Source organism: Neopsephotus bourkii, unplaced genomic scaffold (assembly GCF_033783945.1).
Source record: "Neopsephotus bourkii isolate Nb327-2 ecotype Australia unplaced genomic scaffold, CSIRO-AGI_Nbou_v1 NB_1600, whole genome shotgun sequence".
In the NCBI taxonomy this organism is placed as follows: Eukaryota; Metazoa; Chordata; class Aves; order Psittaciformes; family Psittacidae; genus Neopsephotus; species Neopsephotus bourkii.
Window position 1 is genome coordinate 66132 of NW_026902076.1, and position 18071 is coordinate 84202.

The window sequence follows — 18071 nt, forward strand, 5'->3', positions numbered from 1 at the left end:
TCTGCTGGAACCAGAAAGGGAAAATGGATTTTATCTTCTCAGGCAGCAACAAGTATCTTACAGTGTTTCTCCTCCTTCCCTGGAAGGAGTCTTACTCGTTATTTGCAATACAACAGTGCTGAGGAACCCCATATAATCAAAAGAACAATCACAAATCAAGCCAAGCGTACAGCATAAGATGGCAGTGGGGCAATTTTAATAACAGACTGACCACAGAGATGAATTATGCAAATAAAGCCATGGTTAAGCCATACAAATGAAAGAAATTAGGTACAGAGAAACCTTAAGATTTGCTCAGATATTACTATTCTAAGTCAGTTCTTTTCAGCGTGATTACAAATTGCCTGAAATAGGAAGTCAGAGAGTCTATTAATTTTAATCATTACAAAATTTTTGACTGAATTTTAGAGAAAGCTGGTACATTAAGGAGACCTTCTGAGAATCTGCCTCTTATTTAAGTTCTGGGGGTTTAGATCAAAAAAGCACCTACCTCTCCACCAGACACAGCAGTTTAATGCAGAGTTTCAAATGCTTTCTCACAGAAAAAACAGACAGCACAGTTCTGGCATGAAACAACTCATTCAACAAAGCCTCTGCTTGCTCTTGATTAAACCTGGTCTACAGACAAAAAGTCTCATCCACTAAGAGACCTGAACATCAAAGACTCAATTATTTACAATCCATACCACATCACTTCCTAAACTCCAAGGTTGGGATCAGAGTGGCACGACGCCAGACACCACCAAAAGACTTGCCTCCTCCCAGCAAGCTTAGAAAAGATAAACTGTAAGAATAAAGCCGGGAAGTTAACACAGTGTGCATACAGCACATTAATCACATGCCTTTAAACCATTTATCCATTTTACATGTTTCAGGCTAGCAGAGTACATAAAGGGGAAGTAAAGGGAGAAGAAAAAGAGCAGAAAAAGGCGCAAGAAGCAGGAAAAGGTTAAAGCACAAGAAGCTCAAAGGCAGCAAGAAAGAGAACCACCTCTCATATGGAGACAAGCCGAGAGAGCTGTGCTTGCTCAGCCTGGAGAAGTCTCCAGAGACATTAGAGCAGCTTCCAGTGCCTAAAGGACTGACAAGAAAGCTGGAGAGGGGCTTTTGGCAAGGGCCTGTAGGGACAGGACAAGGGGGGATGGCTTTAAACTGAAAGAGGAGAGATTTAGCTTAGATATAAGGAAGAAGTTGTACCCCGTGAGGGTGGTGAGGCCCCGGCACAGGGTGCCCAGAGAAGCTGTGGCTGCCCCATCCCTGGCAGTGTTCAAGGCCAGGTTGGACAGGGCTTGAAGCAACCTGGTCTAGTGGAAGGTGTCCCTGCCTGTGGCAGGGAGTTGGAAATAGATGAGCTTTAAGGTCCCTTCCATCCCAAACCATTCTGTGATTCTATGAAACACTAAGAGCAGGAAGTGTTTAGCTGTACCTGTTTATGTGAAAAGAAGGGAAGGATCTAGAACAACTCATCCAACCCAAAAGTCCCCAAATATGTGCCTGCAGAGCATTCCAGCACTACTTCAAAAGCCAAAGAAAACCTTCTGAAAAGGCAAAGTTGGAATAAATTCTGAAGATGTTCACATTACTTGATCACCATTGCTGTTAATGGATTATTAATCTTAGTTTGCCGATGACAACAAGCTGTGTGGTTCGGTTGATACGCTGGAGGGAAGGAATGCCATCCAGAGGGACCTTGACACGCTTGTGAGGTGGGCTGATGCCAACCTCATGAAGTTTAACCATGCCAAGTGCAAGGTCCTACACCTGGGTTGGAGCAATCCCAGGCACAGCTGCAGGCTGGGCAAAGAAGAGATTCAGGGCAGCCCTGAGGAGAAGGACTTGGGGGTGCTGGTCAATGAGAAAATGAACATGAGCCAGCAGTGTGTGTTTGCAGCCCAGAAAGCCAACCATATCCTGGGCTGCATCAAAAGGAGCGTGACCAGCAAGTCAAAGGAGGTGATCTGCCCCTTTATTCTGCTCTCGCGAGACCTCACCTGGAGTATTGGGTACAGTTCTGGTGTCCTCAACATAAAAAGGACATGGATCTGTTGGAACAAGTCCAGAGGAGGGCCACGAGAATGATCAGGGGACTGGAGCACCTCCCATATGAAGACAGGCTGAGAAAGTTGGGGCTGTTCAGCCTGGAGAAGAGAAGGCTGCGTGGAGACCTCATAGCAGCCTTCCAGTATCTGAAGGGGGCCTATAGGGGTGCTGGGGAGGAACTCTTCATTAGGGACTGTAGTGGTAGGACAAGGGGTAATGGGTTAAAACTTAAACAGGGGAAGTTTAGATTGGATGTAAGGAGGAAATTCTTTCCTGTTAGGGTGGTGAGGCACTGAAATAGGTTGTCCAGAGAGGTTGTGAATGCTCCACCCCTGGCAGTGTTCAAGGCCAGGTTGGACGATGCCTTGGGTGATACGGTTTAGAGCGAGGTGCCCCTGCCCATGGCAGGGGGGTTGGAACTTGATGATCTTAAGGTCCTTTCCAACCCTAACTATTCTATGATTCTACGATTACCTGACAGCAGCAATTTCCACAAAATGTGGTGCTCAGTATTCATACACATTGCAACAAGAGGTCACAACTGAGCTGGGAAGGTGAAGGTACTGCTGCCCATCTACCCTCAGATTGTGAACATCCAGCATCTCAAACAAGTCTAGGTTGAAGAAGGTTGAAAACACAACCTTCCTGTGCCCTTGACTCCAAGAAGCATGGTCCTAGGTGTGACACAACTACACGTGCTCAAGACAGATAATGACATCTATACACATGGAATGAACACAAAACCTAACACTATTGCTTTCTGAAAAGAGGAAACTACCAATATAATACACAAGGATCACCTACTACTTAAATGACCTTCTACTTCTTGATCTCATAGCTCTGCTTTATCATATGCTAATCTTCAAAACACAGTTAGCAATAATTAATTTACTATCTACAATTTCCTGCCAGTAAACCAAACAGGTGGCATCTTAACTCATTCAACAGATTTCAAAAGTTGCATGTTTGATGACTGCCCAGAGCAGGTATTACTGAATGATCAAATACCGGTGATTTGGGTTTTTACTGCTCCCTTTTTATTACAACATTTCAGTGTTTTCTTTATCACTGCTATCAGGAGTACAACAGACTGCTTTGGTTTCTTAGCACCATCAGTTTCCCAAGGTTCAGTTTTCAAATACTGAACAACTTAGTTACCTAAAATTAGGTCATTTATTGACTAAAACATAATTTTCTAATTTTGATAAAGTAACAGTATTTATACCTGCTAAAGACAAGTGAAAAAAATATAATAACTGTTCTTCTGAAATGCCCTTAACAGATAAGTCATATGTAATTACACTCCCTCCTGCTGTGTCACTTGGTCTTCAAAACCCAGGGTCGGATCTGTGTTCAAAATCACATCCATTCAGAAGCAAAACCCCAACAACTTACCAGTTTTCTCTCTTTCTTAACTTGTTTACCAAATTGTAACCACAGTGAATGGATCCAACATCTGAAAATCCTCCCAAGAAAAAGCACAGCATGAGCAGAAGCAGCACAGCTATGCTAACACACTTCAGGCCTAAACAGAGCAGGGCTCTTTGCATGGGCTAATTAAATGCCTGGCTGTAACAACAAGGAGATAATGATGTTGGCTATAGAGGGGAGAGGGTGGGAGGGTTGTTTGGTTTATTTTCATATCATTCACAGCTTTCATAGAGCAGTGCCATGTTGAGGACCTCTGGGCAAGGAGGCTGTAGCTTTGCTGGAGGGACCCTGCCATTCACAACAGCCAGGACAGAGCTGTGCACAAGAGCTGCTCTGCTCTCACCATGCTGGGATCATAAATGCACAATCATTCCAGAAGCCAGAATCCAGAATCACTGCCTTAGCTCCTGTCTTAGCTCAAGAGGCAAAAACAGGACACTGAACAGAAAACCCTGACAGGACCGTCTAACACCGCAGGCTTATTTTCTAAGCTCCCATCCCTCAAGTTCAAGGCAATAGCAACATAATATTTTTTCAGCAACAAATTATTGGCAAACTGAAAACACCAGGATGAGTAAGCATATCCTAGAGTGAAAGATTTCAAACCAGAAAAATCGGATATGCACGGCTCTAGCAGGAGCCAAGTTGCTATTTTACCTACCTCTGTTAAAGCTAAAGGGAGGGGAAGGGGGGGGAATACTAAGATAAGACTAATATAGACAAGTGCTCATCTCCTCCTCCCTTATGTTAACTCTCTGCCTTTCTCAAACCTGTCCCATTGGCAGAGCCAAATTACAGTCTTGGAGACCAAAGCCTTCACATTTCTCCCAGAACAGAAGCAGCACCACAAGCTACCAGCTTCCTTGTCCCGAGGAACAGGGAGAGCAGAGTCCCTTAACTGCCTTCAGAGATAAAGATGTCATTGTCCCACTCAGCACTTGTCAGGCCACACTGGGAATACTGTGTGCAGTTTTGGTCCTTGTCATACAAAAAAGAGGTGGATGGGCTGGAGAGGGTCCAGAGAAGCGCCACAAAGATGATCCAAGCACTGGGCAGCCGTGTGAGGAAAAGCTGAGGTTGTTCAGCCTGGAGACAACAAGGTTCAGTGGAGATCTTACCCCCATGTTCCAGCATCTAAAGGGTGGGTACAAATATGACAGAGACTCCCTTTTTACCAGGGGTGATGGGCACAAGTTACCCCTGGGGACACCAGAGGAAAATTTATCACAATGAGAACAATCAGCCATTGGAATCATCTCCCCAGGGAAACAGTGGACTCCTAAACATTGTTCACTATTAAGATTCAGCTAGACAGAATGCTGGGCCACTTAGTATAGGTCATGCTTGGCCAGGAGAGATTGGATGAGATGATCCTTGAGGTCCCTTCCAATCTGGAATTCTTTGATTCCATGACTGAATCAATGTTTATCCTTTGTCTTCTCCATGCCACTCAGGATTTCACAGATCTCTATCATACCACTTTGAGATATTTTTTCCCCATTGCACGGTATCATTTCCCTTCTCCCTCTTCCCCTTCCTTTTAAAAAGAAGAACTGAACATAGTGTGAAGGCACTGCTGAATTACATGGCAGCAAAACACTATTTCTCAAGTTGCTCTCTATTCCCTTCATTATACAACCCAGGGGGGCTGAAACTAGATGAGCTTTAAGGTCCCTTCAACCCAAACCATTTCACGATTCCATGATTCAGATGGCCAGAAGCTTGAAGATGCTATGAAGCTCTGGGCTTGCTGCAGAAGGGGGTAAGACTTCCTGTGCCAAATAGCAGCCCCTCTCCTATTTAAGGGGAAAAAAATAGTTTACAAGGAATTACATGCTCTTCCAGGCTACCAAAACAACATAAGTCATTTCTGAAGTGGGGAAAAAGCCCCTGCATGAGGGTCATCAATCTCAAACAGTACTATTTTCAAACCCATTTGTCAGTTTATGGTCAGTTTATGGCAAAATAAAAGCTTGGAAAAAAAAAAAAGCTCAGCAGAATGAGAGAAAATTGGAGACGCTTTAAGCTATGAAGTTTTAGAAACCATTAAATGTATTTCTCAGTAACAGTTTGGGGATTTCTGGCCAATATTCCAGGATAAACACTAAATACAGAGTGCTACTCTTTGCTTTAAACATCGATTCTGTGCATCACAGTGGCCTTCACCCACACAGTCTTTCAAGGGGAGAAAAGCAGAAGGCTTTAGGCTGCCTTTGGTTAATATTTCATTTTGGCCAATTTTGCCTTTCTGGTATCTTTTTGCCAAGCAATATAAAATCTAAAACCAAGTAGCTCCTAGCCCCATTTCACTGTCCCTTATTCCAGTACAGATAATTCCAGTACAATTATTCCAGCCAGACAATTCCAGTACAATTATCTGACCTTTAGTTAAATTCCACCTCTACCAGGCAATCAATATCAGCTATTCCCACAGGACAGGTTTTACTCTACATCCCTCTCTCTTTTTATCCAAGTGTAGGGAAGCAAAGTAACACATCCCATGAACAACAAACCATGTTACCACAGTGATGCCGAAGCACAAGCAGCTTGTCAGCTTGCTATATACAGCAAAACAAAGACTGTTATAAAACTTGCTTGAGGAGATGCCCAAGATTTGCCTTGATTTCTCCTATCTTTGCTGTGCAATGTAGTTCAGGGAAACGTGAAAGAACAATTTAAATGTCTGTTGGCAAATCAATAATGATCAACGATTAGGTCCTAATTATACAGACAGTTTACCATGCAGTAGTCAATATGTAGTTATAGATGCACATTGAAAAGGGAATCGAGAGAAAAAATCCTTTTATCTACAATTATGAAACAAATGACACAACAGTCTTTTGTATTAAATCTAAACTGAAGTCCAAGTTTTTCCTCCTACAGCTGATGAGACAGACAGCACTAGGTGAGACTTTCATGTATTTTTGTAAAAGTCTGGTCCTAATTTCAGTTCTCATATTGCCTCGCTGTGGCCTAGGGACAGCTGCATATTCTTCGCAACAACCATTTCTTGCTGTTATTGAGGAAAATAACCACTTCTGCCACTGTGGTGCTGCATAGAGTTCTGACAACTCTATCTCCAAAAAGCTATTGTAGCATAAAGACAGTGTCCAGCAAAGATCTTGCTTTGCAGTTTCTGCATCTCCCTATTAAACAGAATTCATCTCGCCCCCATCCAACACTCCAATATAAACATTTAGCTTGATGAAGGAAAAAACAACTTGATTGTTGCTTTGAGGAAACAAAGAAATTGTATCAATAAAATTATAAACAGAGCTAATAAAAAGCAGTCATCAGCCAAAACTGCCAGCGAAAAGCTATGGTTTATCTAATCTTGTTCTCTTGCAAAGCAACTCCGTTGCTAAAAAGCTGCAGTATGATCTCCTCAAATGGCTACAAACCCATACACTTGTTTTCTCCATGCTCATAAAACCACACGTTCAGGCAGAGACTTGCTGCAGCAGACTGCAAGAAATGGTGGTGCCATTTCCCTGGCTCCATTCACTGTCCATCATAGCTCCAACTAAGGTGCCAACAGCTACTCAACTTCTAATGGTGACTGAGCTCATCGCTTTGGAAAACTTTCAGTTTTCAGCTGCTTCAGTAGCTTAAAGCTGTATCGTCTCTAGGCACACACACCCCTCTCAATTCCAGTGAAGAGGTGCTGGTCCCGAGGAGCAAGATCCTTCTAAGGAGTAAAGTCAAACATTTCCTATCATGGCCACAACCCCCTGCAAATGGCAAAACCTGGCTTACAAAGAGACAAATACACCAGAGAGGAAACAAAAAAAGAGTGCAACCAAAGGCGAGCAACCATTTGTGTCTTCTTAGAGGTGGGAAAAAGCAAAGACCTGAAAAGCAGAATAGGACCAAGAACCAACACTGAAAGAAATAGGAGTATGTTGCAAAAAGCTACGCTGCATCAAAAACCAGCAGGAGCTCAAGGAGTCAGAAGTCAGAGATGAAGAAGGAAACATATCCTCTTGCCCAAGCCTGCAATGGGGCCAAGAATCTTGGCATGGGATCCAGCTGATGGACACAAACACCCACATTGAGCTGGCAGTCAGCAGTGCCCAGGCAACAGAGCCCAGAGACAAAAACCAAGCACGGGTGCCTGCTTCAGCAGAAGGTGGATCCTGCTCTACGCTCTGCTGGCTACATCTTAGCTGGCTGAAAGGGGACATCAGGCACTCAGTTCACATAGAAATACTGGAATTGAGCTGTCTTATCCCACATCTCACCTCAGAGCTGTTAGCATGTTCCAGTATTTAAAGAGCGGCTACACAGAAGATAGAGACACACTTTTTAGAAGGAGTCACGTGGAAAAGACAACGGTAATGGGCACAAGTTATTCCTGGGGAGATTCCAGCTGCACACAAGGAAAATTTTTCACAATGAGAACAACCAGCTGTTGGAATAATCTCCCCTGGGGAAGTGGTGACTCCCTGGCATTGGACACTTTTAAGCTCTGGCTGGACAGGGTTATGCTTTGGGTCATGCCTTGCCTGAGTCATACTTTGCCAGGAGAGGTTGGAGCAGATGATCCCTGAGGTCCCCTCCAACCTAGGATTCTAGGATTCTAAGATCTCTGGAGGCAAACAAAGCAAAGGTTTTGCAAGAAAGAGAAAACCAGGTAATCGCATAATCCAAGCCCAGAGGGTGACCCAATTCAGGCTGCAAAAACACTCCCAGCTCTGCCAGTTTTCAGCTTTTGAGTACTTGACTTCACAAACTGATGGGCCATGAGGAGGCACCAAGTCCCAGAGCATATCAGCTGCAACACATTGCAGAAAGATGTATTTCAAAAGCAAACAGCCTCTGCTTAGTACAGCATTCACAAAACAGTCCCAGGAAAACCACTTCTTGACATCCTTCCATAGGAGTATGAAAATTAAACCTGCCTTCTTTTTTCCATGCTTACTGCACCCACAGTGTTACTAGAAAATGACTTTTCTTTCAAATTAATTTAGCACTGTTGAAAGGCAATGGATCTCAGTTTACAATATCAATGAGGCAAGCACAGCACAGCTGAGGGAACTATAAACCACATCTCACTCTTTTACCAGCCCATTTCAATTTGGGCTGGAAAACAATCTCTGCTGGAAGAAGGAAAATACATAGTGCAGGTCCTGCATTAGCTCTCCAGGGCATGGGAGTATCAGTCGGAGATCCTTTGCATCCTAACGGAGCTCAAAGCAATCGCTAACACGTGATCTTCTGCCCACTTGGAAAATCAGAATACAAAAGCACCTAAGGCGTGCTGCTGTAATACAGGCATCGGTGTAATACTTTCTGTGTCAGGAAGGAAATTAACCCAGAAAACTTATTTAGTACACACCACGCCATCTCTACGAGACATTAACTGTGGATCACTAGCACAATTTGAACTAGAACCATGTCGTTGTCAGGCCAGGTTCATATTCATACAGGTGACCAAGCCATGTATAAAATTCCACCTCCAGTTACCAATCCCAGCTCACCACTCAGATCCCATCCTCACATTAACATGTCAGCACAGGTCACTGGAGAACTTGTTATGCTTGCCAAATTACACACGCACAGCAGTGAAGCAGCAAAAATGAGAAAAGTATTCCCTTTGGCAGGTGTTCAGCAGTAATTTGCTGAAAATGTACAGAAAAAAAAAAGGCACTGAAATTCATTATTTAGCTTTGACAAAGTCATGACCGCAAGGACCATCATCCCTTCCACTGGTGCAGGATAAAATATGGATCAACAGCATTCACAGATATTGATAAATCTCCTGTAGCTCAGATTTCTGTTATGAATAAATACTACCACCTTGTAAACCTTTGACAAACATGTACTTGGTTCCAGCATCCACACAAATATGTGAGTATGGCTTCCTCAAATCTACCCTCCTTAGTCACTTATGTTCAGTCACAAATCTGAGTATTTCACATGCAGGAGAAAATGCTGTGGAAATACTGAACAGGACAGATAACTGGATAGGCAATCACTTTCCATAGCTGCAGGAGGAACAAAAGATGAACAGCTACCCATAATAAGATTAGGATCTCACAAAATGATTTTCACTTACACATCTTCCAAATAACACACACTCCAGCTTCTACAAGTTGAGTCTTGCAGTAGAAAATACGCAATGCAAAAGTAACAGAATGACAACAAAGGGCAGTCAGCTTTGAATAAATTTAGAAATCAAAATGGTTTGGGTTGAAGTCATCTTAAAGCTCATCTAGTTCCAACCCCCAGATTTCTTGTAGGCCCCTTTAGGTTTTGGAAGGCTGTTTTAAGGTTTCCCCACAAATTTCCTCAAATTCTGCAAGTTGAAAAGATGTTACCCATACTGAAGGCATTCAGAGGTAAGCACTCGACAATAAACAGGTTTTAAATGGCAAACACAGCTCCTGATCCATGTCTGAGTCACATCCAAAGCTGGAAACAAAGAAAATCTGCCTGCTTCACCAGAACTAGTTAGGAACAAGCCCCCACATCTCTGGGAACAAAAGGAAATTTAGGCAGAATCTCTGTTGTAAACGATCTGGCACTACAACAACAGCCAATTATCTCCTGCCTGGCACAGAGGCACAGAGGAATCACTGCCCAGTCAGATGTCCTGAGGGATTTGACAGACAAGGCCTAATGGATACAGCCACCACAATTTGCAGTGTGGCTGCCTCCTGCTATTTGCTTCCTTCTCTGCCAGAAGCTGCTGCCGGCGCGGGAGGGGATGCAGAACTGGATTAAGTACCCACACACCTCGGTTCCCCCAGATTACTGCTAGAATAGGAGCTTAAGCCAGCAATCACAGCAGTTTGCGCTGGAGCTGCTCAAGCTTCCAGAGCCTACCTGTCACACACCTGCTCATTACAGCAAGTCAAGAGGTGAGATCTGACTACCAAATTCTGGCAATTTATAGTGGGGCAATTGAACACCCTGAGCTCCCCACAGCCAAAGATTCTTCTTAAATCGCTGTATGTTCCAGATGACATTAATTTGCCACAGGGTGAATGCTGGCAGCTGAAGGGTGGACAGCTATGTTTAGCTGCTTGTTTAGGAAGCAGTAACCTCAAGCAGAGGGTCAAGGTAGATAAAAGGAGAACACTAACCTCTTAAATCGCCCCAGCATGAATCACTGGAGCTTGTGAGTCAAAGCCCTCAGATATTTTTGCCAGAGTCACAATTAGTACTCAGAAAGCACAATTAAGATACATTAGTGTAACAAACAACTATATGTGAATAGAGCCACCTAAATTATAGGAGAGCATCTTCTCTGCCTCTGCCCATAAGGTAAAACAGGTCTGCTTAAACATCTTTTCTTGAGATTCACAGTGCACTAGAATTACCCACTAGTGAAATACAGATGCACAGCCAGCTGCAATGGCACAGCACAGATATGCCCACTTGTTACCCCACCTAAGTTCATTGCAGGTCTGTGCCCTCAAAATCAAGCAGATGGGCTGAATCTTGGTGAAACTACAGGACAGCAGCATTAAGACAGGGACTTGCCTGCTGAAACCTACATCTTATCATAAAATGATTTGGATTAGAAGAGACTTTAAAGACCATCAGTTCCACTGTTCTTCCCATGGTCAGTGACACCTTCCACTAGACCAGGTTGCCAAAATGTTCTAACAAAACTCCTGAAGTCTATTTGGGGAATTTAAAACAGACTTCAACTTTGAAAATAAAGTGCGACCTTTTAAAAGGAGATTTATTCCTTACTATAGAAAAGCAAAATTAGGAGCTGTTTCACTGTCAGCCTTCATGATCGCTATATTTCTTGTGGAGAAATTGCAGTTTCTATTAGAAAAATGACTGATACATGAAACCTAATGTGGGTATCTGAGAAAAAGAATAGAATGATCTTTCCAGAAAACGTATCATAGAATTATAGAATGGTCTGGATTTGAAGGCACCTTAAAGCTCATCCAGTTCCAATCCCCTGCCATAGGCAAGGCCACCTTTCACCAGACCAGGTTGCTCCAAGCCCTCTCCAACCTGGCCTTGAGCACTGCTAGGGATGGAGCAGCCACAGCTTCCCTCGGCAACTGTGCCAGGGCCTCACCACCCTCATAGGGAAAAACTGCCTGAGCGCTCATCTCAATCTCCCCTCTGTCAGGTTAAAGCCATTCCCCCTTGCCCTGTCCTTATAGGCCCTTGTCAAAAGCCCCTCTCCAGTTTCCTTATCACCCCTTTAGGCACTGGAAGCTGCTCTAAGGTCTCCCTGAAGCTTTCTCTTCTCCAGGCTGAACAAGCCCAGCTCTCTCAGCCTGTCTCCATAGCAGAGGTGCTCCAGCCCTGGCAGCATCTTCATGGCCTTCTCTGGACTTGCTCCAACAGCTCCACATCCTTCTTATGTTATTATCTGTTAACCTCACCAAACACATTTTTAATAGGTTGCTCTGATCTGGTGTCTTTGAGAAGAGTGATTTCCAGCTGGGTTTCAAAAAGTATCAGGAGCTTCACATATCAAACCAACTGCTGGTGAAAGTGCCACTGCTTGGGGGTTTTTGTCCTTCCTTGGATGGGCTAAAACTTCTGAAACTGTACACCCAACAACCTAAGTAATGGTTATTTAAACCCCACGTCTTCTATTTCAGCAAAGGCTCTGAAGTAGCTGGCTCTAACTCCTTACTGCTTGCCAGATGATCAATATGGCTTTTGGGATACCTAAGGGGGATTTCCTCATGCATAATGAAAATATTTGTGGTAGTGGGAATACTCAGCAAAAGACACAGCTAATGGTGGGAACACAAAAGGACACTTGGCAAAAATGATCCATGACAAGCCTAAGAAAAAGGCAGGTTCATGGCAGAGTCTGGTATTAGGAGCTGCAATTTCTCCACAAGGAATCCCTGCCGCAAGTGCTGGGCTTCAACATGTGACGCAGGTGGAGAATGAGCCTTTTAAGAGACTACTGACTGATGAATGGTGTAAAGCTAAAACAGTCTTGGATTATGGACATATTATGAAATCAGTTATGGACATATTATGAAATCAGTTATGATGTTAGCCACACACCTGAATATTGTCACATAAATATCAGGTACACCAGAATTGCAGAACATATGGTTCCAGCAATCCTATCGCCTTCTTACTTTGCCATTAACAGTGTGATTTACAACCAGATCTAACATCAGCCAACACATGATACTGTTAAGATAAATTAAAAAAAAAACCAAATTTCTGTGCATTTTTAAATACCCTAAGAGAAGCAGGCTCGATGCTGCAGTCCAAGGTACTGCTATGGTGTACAGCCCCGGGGGACTTCTCTGACACCTGCTTTTCTCTTAGAATCATAGTACGGTTTGGGTTGGAAGGGACCTTAAAGCTCATCCAGTTCCAACCTCCTGCCACAGGTAGGGACACCTTCCACTACACCAGGTTGCTCCAAGCCCCATCCAACCTGCCCTTGAAGACTGCCAGGGATGGGACCGCCACAGCTTCTCTGGGCAGCCTGTGCCAGGGCCTCATCACCCTCATAAGGAACAACTTCTTCCTAATTCTAATCCAAATCTCCTCTCTTTCAATTTAAAGCCACGCCCCCTTGTCCTATCCCTACATGCCCTTGTAAAAAGTTCCTCTCCAGCTTTCCTGTGGGTCCCTTTATGTATTCTCAACATAGGCAAGCTCTCCTTTGGCCTCAGTCACTAATTAAAAGTCGGATCCTGGCTCAGAGAAGAGCTGCTCAGCCCTGGGAGTTAAGTGGTGAGTCATGGCTGCAGTTAAATATGCCCAGCACCTCTAATGACTCACGGGTCAGGTGAGAGGAGCAAAATGATGGGGAGCAGCAATCCTCATTTGCATGTGCATTTTACACCTTCTTGGTTCATTGTCCTCACAAAAGAGCAAAGGCAGCCACAATCTAGTCAACACTTTGGCTTGATGGGAACAACTCCCAGAGAGAGATGTATTTCTCTAGAGTACAAGAAAAATCTGTTTTGTGATCAGTCTTACTGTGATTCTTTTACACTAATTACAGCTCTCCTCCTCACAAAGTCCAAAACCTTACTTGACAGGCATCCAGAAGTGCACCGAAATCTCCTAAGTGGTGTTCTCTGCAGATAAAAACTAAAACTTCTCAGTCTTATTGTACACTCTCTACAAAACAAAGGTTCCCTCTGGCTCTGCAAATCTTTATTCATTCCTTGGCCAACTTATTTCTCAAGCATAACAAAGCACCTCAAGCAGACTTCTGTCTGAATAGTCTAAAAAGCGTTTATTACCGCAATAGGGAGCTTCTACAGAAATACTAAACACCAGCAACACTTTCTCAGAGAAGTCATTTCTTTCCTTCTCTCACAATGTAGTTGCTATGAAAGCCGAGCTGTTTCTCTACCTTTTTTAAAGCAATTGCACATTTGGTTGGTGTTGCTTTGGATTTTCCACAGCAATGTGCTCCAGATGACCGTGCCTGAGTAGGAAGATCAGAGTATATCATCTCAGGTGGTCCCTTCCAACCCCCATCATTCTGTGAGTTCATGTATGGAAATACAGTCACTTCTACACTCATGTCCTCTCCATGCATCCATACAAACAGTAATCTTAACTCATACAAAAAGGATTTCCTCCTGCTTTATAAATAGAGGTATAAAGGGAGTTCTTCATACCGCCAAGTCGTTGCCCAGTTCACAACAATGCAGCTTAGATGCTCTGAGCCATCCCATGAGAATCCTGCTCTCTCCACTGACACAGTTTCAGTCTCATTTATTCAGCAGCAGCTGGCTAGAGCAGTGTCCCACTTCCCTGAGACAGATCACTCCCAGTCCCAAAACATTTCTCTCATACAGGCACGGCTGCGTTTGCAGCTGTGTGATTTACCATGATGCTGGATTTAACATAAGACACTGTATCTGCAAGAAAGCAAAAAGCCCACTCAGAATATCCACTGGAGTCCAAGAGCCAACAGAGTTTGAGGATTTATGTCTTTTGTCAGCCTTGCAGTGCCAGTTCCTGGTGAGAAATAGCATACACCTCCTTGGCAGGTAGCGGTCATACTGTACTGCTTGAAACTGCACAGAGTCACATCCTTTTTATCACATTAACTAGGACCAGAAGCTGCAATGCACTGATAAAGACAAAGTATTATATGAAAACGATTAGAAATTACATCAGGAGGAGGATGCCAGATTAATGAGCCCTTCAGTGCTGCAAAAGTCACGCTGCACAGGTCAGCATGTCGCTGTCACTGGAAAGACAGCATGTGGACACAGAAGCAGACCTCAGGTTTAGGACAAAGTAAAGAAATGACTGGACAAAAGGGGAAAAAAACTGTGTTTATGGTTAGGTGGACTGCTGTCTATGTAGATAGATGCTCCACTAGCCTAATCAAAGGTCATATTCAGGACTTTCAAAAAAAGCAACCTGGCTGAAGGTCTTTTTTCCCATTAGGGAATCATTGTACAAAATCTAAAAATAAGTAATGATCTGCAAAAGGAAGAAAAATTTCAAGACCGTCATAAACACATTCAAAGTAAGGGATCACAGAGGCTATCTCCCAGGTTACTGCTGAATGCCATTCCCACAATATAAAACAAGTAAAATACTGTCATCATTCCCCATGCAGCATGGCCTGTATTGATGGAAGAAGTGAGGGAGAAGGGCTGAATTGTCGTGTACAGAGAGAAATAAACTTAATCTTGAACGTTTATTTCAAGTAGCATTGACCATCTCAAAACAGTACTGCAGTGACACAGTGCAACAGCCAAATGCAAGCAGCACAAAAAGTAAAAGGTCTGATTCATCTTGAACCCAATTTCAGCGCCTCTAGAATATTTAGGAAGTGCAACTTGAATAACTCCCACATACTTCCATTTACTAAGCATTTAACATGAAATTTATGCTAAAAATATAAACCTTTATTTACCTGCTGGAAAAACCCACACACTGTTAGTGCAGGTTTTCTCACATTGCTTGATCTGTGCGCTTGCAAGGCAGTGCACTGACTTCGGCATCACTTCTTTTTGGCATGTACTTAAAATCACTTGGTTGAATGGTCTGTGTCGTAAATAGCTTCCTCAATCAGTAATGGCCAGGCTACTCGAAAAATAATTATAGGTCAAATAAAACACCAGCAGCAGACAAGATATGGAATAAACACGTCCTGAGCCACCTGATGCATGTACAAGCATAGTATTAATTTGAATACACAACCTGGAAACACCACCCCTCTTCCATGATGAGCTGTCCCCTTCAGTGCTCACAGCCAGGGCACTAGAGCAACAGAAAAGCCATTCTCTTCCCAACTCGCTCACTATTTTATCTGGATAAAATCCACTCGGGAGCAGCAGCACAGCACTTTTTGCCTAGTCTTTGAATGACAAGGAAAAAGAAAAAAACCCAAAACCCAAAGAAACCAGCAGAAGTGTTTGCTGCCCTCCAGAGGAAAACCAAATGAAATTGCAGCTTCCAAATACAAAGACATGAAGCTACCAGGCACAGGCTAGTCCCACTTACTTTTAAAACCACTTTTTTTAGTAGATGATAATGGTATCAAGGAAAATCCACCTGACTGAACAATGACAAGCAAACTAAAACTGCCAGTAAGGACGCTCACCTAGTTTTAACAGCTCCAAAACGTCAAATCTCTCCTTTTTCTTCTCAGTGTTACACTGCAAAATGCACTGAAAAGTTGGGTATTTAATGACCCAAAGCACACATACATAAATCAGCCTCTGATTTTCAGTTCCTCTGCTGTAAAATGAGAAGAGCTTTTCCCTCTCACACTGAAATACTGCAAGGGTAACTGCGTTTGATGCTGCAAGGGGCCTGGAGCTCCTGAGCACTGACGCTCTCAGGGGTGAGTCATTCCTTGCGGGAGCTGACGTCTGGCCTCCCTCCAAGGCAGGATCAGTTCCCCCTGCCAGCTAAAGGCAATAAATCCCATGGCAATGTGATTCGTCACAACTCCAAACCAAGGTGATGAGGCATAAAAGGTGGAAGCCTACATGGAATGCCAAGAAACCACAAGCGGCTTAGCAGCTCCTACATGAGAAAATAGATAAACCATGGCCCAACCTTCTCCTTGTGCCATGCAGTACACAGAGCAGGGCTCCAAGTTGAGCTATCAATATTCTATGCCTAAATATGTATTTGGATAAACATTTAAAAAAAGTTTTGCTGTCAGTATTTTTTGTTCTTACACCAGTTAAAGAACACATTTAAACCATTACATGAAGGAAACCCAAGATGCTTACCTGACGGCCTCTGCGACATTATTGGAAGTGTGACCTGATAAGGCATCGTGAAGGTTTCTGATGAAGTAATCACGGTAGTCTTCGGGCAGGGCCATGAATGTGCCACCCATCACAATAAACTCCACTTTATCCACACTGTGGCCCAACTGCTTCAGCTGTAAAATTGAAAGTACCATGGAAAAATTACCCAGGGACTTTGTCAAGATTTCTTTGAAATCAGTGACATTCTTACACCGTGTTTCCTTCTTTAGTTGTGGTATCTTTTAGCAATGACAAACCATTAATACTTTTGTAAAGACTTCTTATAAACCCTCCCCAAAATATAACCCTCAAAGTTACCTTTCTACTGCAAGAACACAGTACAGATACTGAGCCTAGCATAAGAGGTTTTCTTGACAAAGCAGAATCATTTGAACCTAGCCTCTTGCTGACAGAGTTACACTGGTTCCAGTTTGAAGCTAGCTTAGATTTGACAGATACAAGTTTCCTTGCATCTTCAATCCATGTAGAACTAACTTCCTTATAAACTTGAGAGAATGGAGAACTACACTGAATCCATGAAGGATTTTGCAATGGATTTAGTGATAAACCGGAAACCAGTCAAAGCAGAGCAGGATTAAGACATACTTCAGATCATCTAACTCTCCAGAAAAGACCCCAATAAACCATTTTGGTATGAAAGCCACTATATGAGTACTGAATTCTCCAATTGTAAGTATTCATCAAGAACTAGCAATTGCCACAGAAGTTCAGTACAATTTATTGTAATACAATCTCCTATTAGAAATAAGGTTCACAACAGGTAAGATCTTACAAGAGGTTCAAAACTTCTAATTTATCTAATGGAAAAGACAGACTAAAGGTGTAAAAATAATACTTCTGTGGGGATCAAGTCAGGCTAGCACAGAATTACAGAATGATGAAAAAGGTGAGGCTGGAAAGGACCTCTGGAGATCACCCAGTCTTATCTTTCTTCTCAAAGCAGCATCAGCTACAGCAGTTTGTTCAGCACTGCATCCAAACAGGCTTCAAGTGTCTCAAAGGCTGGAGACTGCACAACCTCTATGGCAACCTGGTCCAGTGCTTGGTCACCCTCATAATTAAAAACTGTTTCCAGATGTTCAAATGGAGTTTCTCATGTTTCAGTTTGTGGCCACTGCATCATGTCCTGTCACTAGCACCACTGAGAGGGGCCTGGCTTCATTCTCTTTACAGCCTACCGCCAGGTATTTATTCACATTGGTAAGACTCCCCTAAGCTTTCTCTTCCCTAGCCTGAGCAGTCTCGGGGCTTTTGGCATCTCTTCAGTCCCTCCATCACCTTAGTGGCCTCCTTCTAGACCTCCCCCAGTATGTTCAAGTCTGCTGTCTTCTGGGGAGTCCAGAATTCGACAACTCTCCAGGTGGAGCCTCAGCAGTGCTA

At 43.4% G+C, this 18071-nt stretch overlaps 1 protein-coding gene across 1 annotated transcript in view; it reads right to left on the minus strand.

Moving 5' to 3' along the window:
• The window catches only part of ELP3 (elongator acetyltransferase complex subunit 3), a 72660-nt gene that overhangs the window by 45615 nt on the left and 8974 nt on the right, over window positions 1-18071 (minus strand). Inside the window, exon 7 of the mRNA XM_061372165.1 lies at window positions 16650-16804. Within this exon, the coding sequence (XP_061228149.1) occupies window positions 16650-16804 (155 nt within the window). The remainder of the gene's footprint in view (window positions 1-16649; window positions 16805-18071) is intronic.